The sequence below is a fragment of the Pungitius pungitius genome, chromosome 21, assembly GCF_949316345.1.
Source record: "Pungitius pungitius chromosome 21, fPunPun2.1, whole genome shotgun sequence".
Lineage (NCBI taxonomy): Eukaryota > Metazoa > Chordata > Actinopteri > Perciformes > Gasterosteidae > Pungitius > Pungitius pungitius.
Window position 1 is genome coordinate 1761106 of NC_084920.1, and position 12527 is coordinate 1773632.

Consider the following 12527-nt stretch of genomic DNA (forward strand, 5'->3'; position numbering starts at 1 on the left):
AACATTGTGTGTCTGGGGAAAGCAGTTGTCTTGGATGCCGCCTCACAATCAGTCAGCCAGAGAGGCAGAGAGGACTCGCTCGCTTCGCCCTCAGGTAAGATCCGTTTAAAATGCATGAAACGTGTAAAGTCCTTCTAGCAGCGCAGAGAGGCCACGTTTATAACAACGTTAGATGTATAAACGTATATCTCCATGAGCCTTGGTGTTCCCCCTGCAGACGTACCAGCGTGGGGACACACATGTCGGGCCTTGCAGCTCTCGGCCTGCTGCTGGCGTTCCCTCTGAGCTGCTCCCAGAGTACCCTGCAGTCTGAGCAGGAGGTCATCGCCCATCGGGCCCCGGCAGCCCTTCCTCCTGCTCCTCCTCCTCCTCCTCCTCCTCACATCCACGACCTGCTCAGTAAAGAGGAAACCGCTCATTTAAATACAAGGCGAACCTGTAAGCGCAGCTGGAGTAAACGCAAGCTGTTGGACGCGATTGGCCCGTTTGAGACGTTTGACCGGCGGTCCTTGTGCGTCCACAGATGCCCGGGTGGACAAAGACAGCGGCAGGGCGGGTCTGTTCCTTGCCGCCGCCATGGGAACCTTCGCTCTGATGGCCGCCGTGTACTGTATCTACGACAAGTTCTACACCAAGCAGCAGTACCTGCACACGCAGCTCCACGACGACTCAGGTAGACCAGGGGGCCGCTGCACCATTCTTCTTCTTCTTCTTCTTCTTCCTCACACGAGTGTCTCTCGGTCCCCTCGGTACCAATTTGTGTTGCCCCCCCCCCCCCCGGGGACTTAAAAACATCGTGTGGCCTCCTGGAACCGAAGCGCTTCCTGTGACTGTAGAAATACAAACCGCGAATGTGTAAAAGAAGGACATATCTACACATTTTAAGAGTTTTCTTATACATTTGCCTACAGATTTAACCATGGACCCCATGGAGCCCCCGCCCGTCTTTTTCTGCGCCTCTCCGGGCTCCAGTGAGAGACCGGGTTACGGCTCGCTTTCCGACACTCCGTCCATCATCTCTGTGCCTCCCAGCCTGTCCCCCCCTCCCTGTGCCATGCCCTTCCCTCCCTTCTTCCTCTCCTCTCGCTCCCTGAGGACCATATCAGCCAGAGACCTGCAGAAGAGCTGTATCTGACCATCTGATTGTGGATGTTATTTGAATACGCACATTGTTTTACCATATTTATTGATGTCAAAGTTTTCATTTTTGCAGGCAAGTGACTCTTTTTAGAAATGAAGAGACTTTTCGAGGGGACTTTTCCAGCTACTTGATGCGATGACAGAAGTACAGAAGTAGCTCCACCTGGACCTCCAAACATTTCTCTTTGCATCACCACGTAATGTTAACACTTTCACATTTACACAGCAACGTTAAACTATACTCGCATTTATTTAATAGCGACGAACCTCTCAGTAGTTGTTAAATATGCTACTTTAAACAAATAAAATGTTGCAGATATTGAAGAAATGTTGTCTCGCTCATTTCTAATTACAGTCCCTACAAAACCAGATATAATTTGAACTATTACTGTAAATTATGTCTCTGCTGTTTAAGCCTCGACAGTTAGCCGCCACTGACGGCCCTGAAACCGAGGCGGCTAAATCCAGATAAGCCGTTTTATTTTATTCACACCCGGGATATTACAGAGAAATTATGTCATAACAATGGATTAAGATAGTTGATTTTTTTTTTTTTTAATTTCAAATTCAAGTTATGCATTCAGTAACATTTTCAGCATATTGATAGACAACACATTGCAGTTGAACAAGAAGGGAAATATACTTATGGCTGCAATGCAATCTTTTTTAGATTCACATTACTAATATAATGTAAATATTAAACTGACCGTTTGGTCCGATATCACTTGGTCTCTGTAGAATCAAGTCAAGGGGCTGACATTTGCTTCACAGTGTGGAACGACAAAGAGAGAAAGCAGCTCTCTGCAATTCATAATTTATTTAGTTTTATGGTGGTATGACGCACGGCACCATTGCTGAGAAGGAGCGCAGAATCTGGAACCTGCCGTTTTTTTAAAATCCCATTTCTCTGTGAATGTTTTGTGTGGGATTTTTCTTTTTAAATAGATAAATTTGCAAGTCATTTTAACCAAAAACTCGTCAATCCAAACCCAGGAAACACGGCAGCGTCCCAGGAGCAGCCGGCCCCTCCCGCTCAGGAATACCTGAGAAGCGCTGCGATCGGACGCTGTTTACTCCAACTGTCTCCATTCAAGTTCCAAGAATAGACGCCACTTGAAAAAAAAAAAAGGGAAAAAAAGGAAAAAGGCCCGTGCTTATAACGCCCGGCCGGCCGTGAGGGAGGAAGTGACATGTTCCCTTCCACTCACTACACACACTTGGAGAGATTAGCGCGCTGGCGGTAATCTGGTTTCAGGACCACGGACAGAGACTCCGTTTGGCAACGGATCCGCTCCGAAGTTCCCTGCGGCGCGCTCTGGACCCCCCAAACCCCCCCGCGGGAGACCACCGGGGGCCGGGAAGTTCATTTGGACCTGAAGAACTCGGGCAAAGGACGGATAGAACAATGTTTGCTCGGCTGAATTTACACAAAGGCGGTTGAAGCAGATTAAACCTCAGTGGCGCCGACAAACAGAGTCCGGTACACGGGAAGCGGCGGGTTAAGCGGTCCAGTAAAATCAAGTTTTTTTTTTTGTTTTTTTTTGTGCATGTGTGAGTGATAAGGACGGGGCGGAGGGAGTAAAGGGAAAGGCTGTGCGCTCAATCGGGAGCGTGCAAATCGCGCACATAGGTCGGATCCTGGAGTCGTGAGGATGGAGATCCGGCCGGACAGGTTTAAACTCGTGGCAGCCAAGACTCTGGGGAAGATATACGGGTATGTACAATCTGTCTGGGGCAAGAACGTGTTGAAAAACTGTGATTGGCCCTTTATTATTTTGTGCCATTGATACGGGCCCTATGCTGCATTTGAAACAAGACTTTATTGTGAGGAATTCATTTTAAGAAGAAGCAAGCGGCTCCTCTGAAGATCAAGGTGTCCAGGGGGATGGATTAGTGGTTTCGGATGACCTGCCACCACATCTGTCCCTCCATAAGACACATAAGACATTGGCACGATATAAGCAGCTGCTGGCTTGGATGCAAAATAAGTTATAAATATTGCTTATTAATAAACAATGTTTTCAGAGAAACAATCCAAGTTTAGTTCCATCTGAGTTTGAAAAATATCCCTTCCCTCCGGCTCATTGTTCAGCGATGGCCGCGCTGTCCCGGTTGTATGAGGAGGTTTATCTGGTACTGTGTCTTAGTTGTCCACCTTACACAGAGATAAGTTGTGACTTTGTGTTTAATGTCAAACGGGATGTGCGGCCTGTTATGCGGTGTCACCTGTAATTATGGAACCGTGCGCGTAAAAGGACCTTCATTGACCCTCAGGGAAGGCTCCAAACGCTGAGCAACGCAACTTGTGATAAAGGACCGAGGTGGGAACGTGGCAGCGAATCTTTTTGTACTTTGCAGACTCTCAAGTCAAGCTTAAGTTCATAAAAACTGCAGTTTATACACAGAAAAAAGACAAAATGGTAGGTGAGGATTGTCAGGAGGAGTCTGGCCAGTGATGGATGTCTGAACGTGAGAAGGTATTGATGAACTCCCCTTTCTTCCTCTCGGGATTTGGTGTAGCATCTAAACACTTAAATCCTCTCCATAAATAGCCACGCTCGTCCAAGCTGTCGGCCCACGTAAATCCCTGCAGGCCATACACCTTGGACACCTCTCTCTGCCCCCCCCCCCTCTCTCTCTCTCTCTCTCTCTCTGACAGCCAGGATTAGGAAACTCGACCCTCGACAGAGAGCCCGTACAGCGGCCTGTGCGCCAGCATTTCCGTGGCGCGCGCCTGCAGGTGGTACCGGGTTGCCGTGCGTAACGATCACGGGTCTGTTTCACCGGTTCTCCGCTACGTGCTTAACGGGCGCCAATGTCTGGTAGAATCTTTTAGGTATAAACCTGATATATTTATTTATTATTATGTTATGTTATTGATTTAAATAACCATCACTACAAAACCTTACAATGTTCAACTAACTATAAATCTAAGGTAAGGAAAATCGAATTTCAAAACATTTGACAAACTCAACCAAGAGGTAGTAGTTGCTCGTCAAATTCCGTTACGAATAGATTGTAGATACTTCATTGTGATTTGGCCTCAGTATAACTGCAGTGTTTGAAAAAACAAAACCTTTTCACACAATCGGCAGTTATTTGACACTCTTTTATCCGATCAATGATTCCAAGCCGCTGAACCAAGCTGCTGACCTGCCCTGACGTTTGTCCTTGACGTATGAATTAAGAGATTAACCAAGACATAACCAGGGATACTCACTGAGCACAATCGGTGGTGTGAATTCACCTCTGATCTCCACATCCAGAACTAAAAACCTTTCTCATTGAGTCAAACTGGTTCGAGGAAGCGGCCTGACTCGTTTCTCATGGATGAGCGGAGGAGAGGACGTTGGGTAGATTGTGAGGATTACAAAGGCTTTCTTTAACTCTGCGTCGGGCATGAAAAGTCAGTGCATCAGATGCCTCCTACGTGCAGGAGGAGTGAAAGCTCCGTGTGGACATCCTCTGGATGCCGGGAGAGAAAGTGGTGTCGAAAAAACAAAGGAAATGTTGTGAATTGTGTGAGGCGATGAGTGAGTCAGGGGAGTTGGTGATAAAAGGAAGGGTAACAGATGAAGATGAGGCAGGAAGAATGAAGACAGAAGCCCGCCCGGACAAAAATAGTCCAAGAGAGCCGTGGTTATTAATAATTCAAGAGCGAGAATCATAAATACTTGATCAGTGTCGAAGACAGAGCCCCTGCTTACAGTAACAAATAAATCATACGTGTCTTACAATTATCTACCTTATATTTTCCAAGTGAGATTACTGATTTTAGGAAACTGCTCTGATAAGGTTTGTAAACCTGTCTTTTTCCCCCTTAATATTTCGCTATCCATGTGATTTTTAAGCCTCCACAGGAAGCACATCTTCTGACGCTGGAGAGCTTCGCTGATGGCCACGTAAAGATGGCCTGGTGCTTTTATTTCCCCGGTGTTTCAGCGGGGTTGTTGTCCTCGTCCCCGCTGACTTGATGGAGCCTTGACATTCTGGTTCAGGGTTCGTCAGCAGAGGAAACATCCTACACACACCGCTGAGAGAATAAACCTCACTTCTGAATTAGTTGCAAAGGCCTTTATGCAACGAGGATGTACAAAATGAGTGAGGTTGTGTCCTGTGGTCTTGTACTGAATCTAACCCCTAACCCTAACCCTAGCCCTAACCCTACTTTTAATACTATGCGCCATGAACGTTTAAGCAGCGCTTCAGTCACAACTCTGGCTGGTCGACACACGTTATAAGAGTGATTTCCTTATTAAATTGAATGTCTGAATGTAAATATTGCCAAACGGTGCAGCGTTGAAGTGCGAGTGGTAGTTCGACCTGGCACTTAACACAGACCTTTTTGCACAGAAAACATCATGCGTTCATCATTCATTCAATGCGTTTCAACTCGACCTCAACGAGTACTTGCTCTAGCCACTACTACTGTCTCAACTGAGTCATAATACATATTAGTGTGGCTAAGTTTCTAGCCCATGCTGGTTTCATTTCCTGTCCTGTACAACCAGATTGAGTAGTCTATAGAAAACATCCCATCCCCCAATCCAAGCTCCATTCACGCTCTGCACCGCTGGGTGTTGTATTTTGACTAAAAGCTGCAGGGCTGAGTGGACTGATATGTACTCTCTTGTATGTGTGTCTCTCTACGGTGGCTGTAAATTACAATCACCAGACAAAGGCCACGGGGACGTTTGCTATTTTAGTTTTACACGAGTGCATGCAATAAAAAATGTGTATGATGAAGAAAGCTGATCTCTGAAAGGATCCCTGCTCCTTCGTCTGGACCACGCAGTGCTGCAGTCTGTTGGAGAACTCGGCACTGCACATGTTTAATAGATGACTCGCTGCCTTTAGATTCATATTTGATGCCTATTCGACTGGAGGCTCGCAGAGGTCACGGATTCTCAGGGTTCTCTCTGCAATCGCGTGAACACAGCTTGTATACGGAGGACCACTGTATTCCACACAGTCTGCAATACTTCCCAATTTATTAACACCTTGAGAAGACAGGATAAGTCAAGTCAACGTCATGTCAGCTCCAGTGGTGGCAGGCTGACAGGTAGCCGCGCCGAATGTCTCTTGATAGGATGCTTGTTACCTTTTTTTTCAGCCAAACCGTCAGTGTGATTTGGTTGTGTATGGTCAAGGTGGTTTTTGTTACGAACTGTGGAGGGTTGCTGTTCAACACTGCAATCGGTTGAGGATAGAAAGTCAAACAAACCACAAGCCGACATAGCAGATCCACGAGGACTGAGGCTGCATCAAAGTGTAACTGCCTTGACTCCGATCCGATCCCTTCCTTACAGAGCTCTTGAGAAGAAACAAGAAAATGGCGAGACCATCGAGCTGTCGGCGGAGGGCCGGCCGGAGCTGGTGGAGGAGAAGGATCTCCCCGTGGTGGACTGCACGTGCTTCGGCCTGCCCCGGCGATACATCATCGCCATCCTCTCGGGCTTCGGCTTCTGTATCTCCTTCGGTATCCGGTGCAATTTGGGCGTGGCCATCGTCAGCATGGTCAACAGCCACACTGTCTTCAGGGACAACAAGGAGGTCATAGTGGTGAGTGACGTCCGCGACCCCCCCCCCCAAGGCCGAACGTTTAGAGGTGGTCGGGTCAATCAGATCGTCTTGCTGTCTTAAACCTTGTCGGTCAGTGTAGTCATTTAAGACTTTAAAATCAGTACTACTTAGACAACGATAGTCCTCTCACGGGAGATACTTTGGGTTCAGGGTCAACTCATAGTCAAGATTATTTGTGCGTCCAGATAATCTCACAGGAACTCTTGCTGTAAAGTTGTTTATTCAAAACACTCATATTTGGAACCAGAGAGGAAGCACTTTTTGTGTCATTTCTGCGCACCGTTGTTGAGAAAGACTTACTAAGAATTACACACAGTCTGTTCTGGTAAATAACTCAATTCAGCACACGGTTCCTGTGTGCCCCGACAGAACGCTCAGTTCGACTGGGATCCAGAAACAGTGGGAATGATCCACGGGTCCTTCTTCTGGGGATACATAATAACCCAAATCCCAGGAGGGTTCATCTGTCAAAAGTTTGCAGCAAACAGGTCCGTTATTTCACTATTTATTGTACATTTATTGTGTTTGTACAATCCGGCATCCACACTAAACGTTTCTCTCCATCTCTGTTCTTTCCTCCTCCAGAGTGTTTGGCTTTGCGATAGTGGCCACGTCTTTCCTAAACATGCTCATCCCCGCTGCAGCACGCACGCACTTTGGATGTGTTATCCTTGTCAGAATATGTCAAGGGCTTGTGGAGGTGCTTGACACTGTAGCCTACTCATAGTCACGCAGGAACTGGTAACGGTAAAAACTTCCATTTGGTTTAACACGTTCAGCATGGTGCCTTTTCTCACCTTCCCCCCCGCAGGGCGTTTCATATCCAGCCTGTCACGGCATTTGGGCAAAATGGGCGCCGCCTCTTGAGAGAAGTCGCCTGGCGACAACCGCCTTCTGTGGTGAGTCCGTTACCGCTGAAGCAATATATCGCTTTCGCTTTGAGATCCCTCGATTGCAAGTTGAACAAGGTCTCAGTTACAGCTGAAACAGCTGGTCAATAATTACTTTAGCTAATTTAGAGGAAATTAAACTTTGATAAGCTACTTACAGTTTCAAGTGAAAGACAACAATTAGGTGACAAAGTACAAGATTGTCTAATTTGAATGAATAAAAATGCCAGCCCTCAATACATTTCTGTATTTGGTGTAGGTTCTTATGCTGGGGCTGTGATCGCCATGCCATTAGCTGGGATCCTGGTCCAGTACTCAGGGTGGTCGTCTGTCTTCTACGTCTACGGTGAGAGACCCTTTTGGCTCAATGCAGAGGCCATACACAAGGCCACTTATTTCAGACCGAAAATGGTTATTGCATCATGGTTTCACTATTAGAAATTTCCAAAGTTGCCAAAGTGAGGTGTGTGTTGTGAGGTCACCGGAGTAAACATGTCTCTGTGTTGTTCGTGACCCTTCTCTCCCGTTTGCACACTCGTATTGCTCTTTTATCGCCGCCTGTCTTCCCCCGTCCCCCAGGAACCTTCGGGATCCTGTGGTATTGCTTCTGGTTCCTGGTGTCTTATGAAAGTCCAGCTGCCCACCCCACCATCACTCAGGAGGAGAGAACTTACATCGAGGAGAGCATCGGGGTGACGGCCCAACACGCAGTCACGGTTGGTACATGGAGTAGACCTGTATGCCGTGATCCAAACACTGTACTAATGTCATCTTGTTTGCAATATCCTGGTTTTTAATCTATCCCAAATTTAAAAAAATTGTCTGACCCTTAAAATTCCTTTGCAAAATCATTGCTATGAGCGCATTATTTGTGCTGTGATACAGAAATTCAACACGCCGTGGAGGTCCTTCTTCACTTCCATGCCGGTGTATGCCATCATCGTGGCAAATTTCTGCAGGAGTTGGACTTTCTACTTGCTCCTCATCAGCCAGCCTGCGTACTTCGAAGAGGTGTTTGGGTTCGAGATCAGCAAGGTGAACAGAAACCAGATGTGGTTTTGTGCTGCGTTTTGTGGAACAATGAATGCACGATAGCATAAAACTATTAAAGGCAGTCAAGGTTCAAGAACGTTTTTTTTTCTGGTGAGGTTATGGTAAAACTATGGTTTTCTTTGCGTTGTCTCTCTTTAGGTGGGCATAGTCTCTGCACTCCCCCACCTCGTCATGACCATCATCGTTCCCATTGGGGGCCAGATTGCCGACTATCTGCGCACCAACCAGATCATGACCACCACTAACGTCAGGAAGCTTATGAACTGTGGAGGTAAGGGAGCAGGAAGGGGAATAAATGGATGTAGCACACACAAGACATGCAGCTCTCTGGCTGGGCTCATAGCTGCAGAAATTAAAACGGTTATCCATATCTAACAAAAAACGTGAAATACGCAATACCTCACTGGCTAGTGATACAGTTATCTACAGTGTTCAGTCAGCTGTAGTGAGAAGAGTGGCTGCAGAAGGGAAATGATGACTCACTGTAAAGCAGAAGCTCGGCCTCTAACGGCTATTTTTGAACCAAGGAGAAATCGATAGCAAAGTGAAATGGAGAAGTATGTGTGGTACGTCTTGCTTTGGGCGAAGCTGTCTGTACTTAGGCAGGCCTAAGGTCAACAGCTAAGTTAAGTCAGCACCATATTTGGAAACGGGAGAAGATAAAAGCAAGAAGGAAACTAACTTGAATTAGCATTGAGCATTGTTACATTGTTACCAAAAGAAGCCCAAACTGACAATAGAGAGGAACCTTATCCGACCCCACTTCAAAACTCCAGAGCTGCTGTTTTGTGACGTTAATGTCTCACAAGTTAAACGCTTTGTTTTCTGTTTGTCTACGTTTGTCAGGGTTTGGGATGGAGGCGACCCTGCTGCTGGTGGTGGGCTTCTCTCATACTAAAGTTGTGGCGATCACATTCCTTGTGCTGGCCGTGGGTTTCTCCGGCTTTGCCATTTCAGGTGAGACACGTTCTTACTGTTCAATAGTCAGAGTTAGATTTTGTATCAATGCTTCTGCATCGCCGCCAACAATGTCAGCTTTTTACCCTCACATTAAAGTACAATTTGTAGCGGTTGTGACTATATACCTCTTCTATAATTTAGCATTTACCCTTCCTCATAAGGTTTCAATGTCAACCACCTGGACATTGCACCACGATATGCCAGCATCCTCATGGGGATCTCCAACGGCGTGGGCACTCTGTCTGGAATGGTTTGCCCACTTATCGTTGGTGCCATGACAAAGCATAAGGTGAGAAGAAACATGCTTATTTGGTTGTCTATGAGTGTTTTTGTTATTATCATAGATTTTGGCACAAACAAGTATGTTGCATTTCTTTATTGTGCATAAGTGTGCACCTCCAACTCGGTTTGGTCATAAAACATGTTGATAAATCCACAGCAGGTGTTCTTTCCTCATTAAGAATTTCATCACCCTGCATGTCCAATAGTCACACGGGGAGAAACGTATGATTTAAGAGGGACCGATATAAATTTCAATTTGCACCGAGTCGCTCAATCGACCAGATGTCACAGCCACAGGCGGAGATGAATGTAAAGCTGTTCTAGCAACACATTTCTTTGACAGGATTAACAGGTTTTGTCAGTTTTTGTGTTTTTTTTCATGCTCATAATGTCTTTTTTTCCCCCCTCTCTCAACCTACTCGGACAGACGCGACAGGAGTGGCAGGGAGTGTTTCTCATCGCCTCCATGGTTCATTACGGAGGTGTTGTATTCTACGGTGTGTACCACTTCCATTGCCCCTCATTGTTCCAGAATCGGGGCATTAGTACGGATGAATTGCTCCTCATGCCTTCTTCCCTAGTTTGGTTGTCACAAGCCCGAATGCTGAGCAGCAAGCTGTGTGTCTCACGTCCCTGTTCGTGTCCCTCTGGTGCCGCAGGCCTCTTTGCATCCGGAGAGAAGCAGTCTTGGGCCGAGCCGGAGGAGCAGAGCGACGAGAAATGCGGCATCCTGGATGAGGACGAGCTGGCGAACGAGACGGAGGAGCTGTATCGCACGAGTGGCGGCGGAGGCTACGGCGCCATGAACCAGGGAGCGGATCCCAACGGAGCCGGAGGCATGGGTGGAGGAGGAGGAGGAGGAGGAGGAGGCTGGGTCTCCGACTGGGACAAAACCGAGGAGTACGTCCAGCCGGGAACCAATAATTACCTTCACGAAGGAGGAGGAGGAGGGAGGGGGTCGAGAGTTGACCTAACACCTCCTGCACATCAGAGGGGCAGGAACGGCACGTCAGCAGGTTGGAGGGAAGAACCTTGAATGTGCGGATTGAAGTAATCGAATGAACCATTGGTTCAGAAAGCCTGACTATATCACGAACTGAATCCAAAGAGACTCCACAGCGGAGGTGGAGACATTAGTACCTGTAAAAAGTGTGTTTGTGTGTGTGTGCAATCGTGTGCGTTGTGTGACGGCCGGCCGACGTGAGAGTGCATTAGGACTCATCGCCCTCCCTGCAATCACCCTTGGGGAGGGGGGGGGGGGCGGCCGTGTTTTAGGCCCGCTGTGGCTTTGTTTGGTGTTCATTCGCTGTAATAATAGTAGACATTTCTATGTTATCTGACGGTATTTCATTCGGATGCCTCTCACTTTAATCACTACAGATCACTCGGCGCACATTGGTCACCAGCGCGCTTAAAAAAAGAAAAGCTAAAGTCGCTAAAACTGTCATAAAAGTTCTTTATGACTCTCGTCCTTAGTGTGCACACTTTTAAGGAAACGCATGCTACTTGTGCCAATACAAGGAAAGGTTTTTCTCTGTAGTATTGGTTCACCCATCCGCAAAGACAAAAAAACACCTGCAAATATTCCTGCACACAACTTTCTGTGAAGTCGAAATAGCCCATGCTGATATTTTTAGATGCAGCACTTTGATTTCCATGTGCAAAAATGTTCAATGTACCAGGCCTCGAGACCCGTCTGCCTGCTGACAAACTGTGGGGAGTAAAAAAAAGCCTCGTAAAGCACAAGGAGAGATGTTACTACCCAGAGTAGCTCAAGACACTTTTGTCTTTCCTCCGACGTCAGAACTCTGCTCAACACGAATTGCTGGCAATAAATGAGTCATTGATTTTACTTTCTGTTACTGTTGTGTAGGAGTGTAAACATCAGCATATAACCTAAGAGCCCTCCCCCCATATCTCCCTAACCCGAGACCGTTGTGTGGGGCCAATTGTGTAGCTTATGTTGAGCCGTCGTGTAGATGTCAATCAGTCGATCTCGTTTAATGGTGGACTTTTGTTTTATTATAAATCGCAGCGAGCTGACGATACGTTAAAAAGAAGAGAAACCCGGCTGACGATGGACAACAATACAAACAAAGATATTTCACTGCACATGAGCAATTTTATTTACTTCAGGTTTAGTAGATGTAGATGTAGGCAGCACAAAAATGAAGGTTAAGGACTGAAAAATTTCCCTGTGTTGGATCACACAAACCTGATACTCTTTCATTGTGCAGTTCACTGAAAAATTAAATAGCCTCTTAAATGTTAGCGTTTTTACTGTTGGTCATTCTTCATTTATTTTATTGTTAAATGTTTTGTTCTGGATTGTTAACTAAAATTGTAAAACTGTTTGGATTGTATAATTAAACTAGAGGGGATAATTCCTGCACAATAATTATACATTGTAGTTATTATTTGCTGTTTGTTCTTATGCATCACTCCTATTTTTAAATTTCAATGCTATGAGAAGGTGTAAAATTCTTGATGATGTTTCATTTTTAATCAACGTCTTTCTTCTGCCTCACGCATGGTTCAGGCGTGAGTAATGCAGCTCGTGGAACCTTTGTGGTTTCATGTTCCACATAATGCTGAACTCTTCTCCGGGCAGGGTATCGA

The 12527-nt window shown here is 46.4% G+C and overlaps 1 protein-coding gene across 1 annotated transcript; it reads left to right on the forward strand.

Moving 5' to 3' along the window:
* Positions 1-1902: 1902 nt before the first annotated feature.
* On the forward strand, positions 1903-12311 carry LOC119212781 (vesicular glutamate transporter 1-like). Its single transcript, XM_037463529.2, has 13 exons — positions 1903-2854; positions 6450-6702; positions 7093-7211; positions 7309-7423; positions 7535-7622; positions 7873-7959; positions 8193-8329; positions 8499-8648; positions 8805-8937; positions 9513-9623; positions 9788-9915; positions 10336-10405; positions 10568-12311. The coding sequence occupies exons 1-13, from the start codon at positions 2793-2795 to the stop codon at positions 10942-10944; spliced, it is 1830 nt and encodes a 609-aa protein (XP_037319426.1). The 5' UTR covers positions 1903-2792; the 3' UTR covers positions 10945-12311.
* The last annotated feature ends 216 nt before the right edge of the window (positions 12312-12527 follow it).

Bases quoted from the DNA above. Each gene is read 5' to 3' on its own strand.
- LOC119212781 (XM_037463529.2), top strand. From the start codon at position 2,793: ATGGAGATCCGGCCGGACAGGTTTAAACTCGTGGCAGCCAAGACTCTG. The intron at 7,960-8,192 runs GTGAGAGACCCT...CCCGTCCCCCAG, and splicing joins GTCTGTCTTCTACGTCTACG to GAACCTTCGGGATCCTGTGG. The intron at 9,916-10,335 runs GTGAGAAGAAAC...CTACTCGGACAG, and splicing joins GTGCCATGACAAAGCATAAG to ACGCGACAGGAGTGGCAGGG.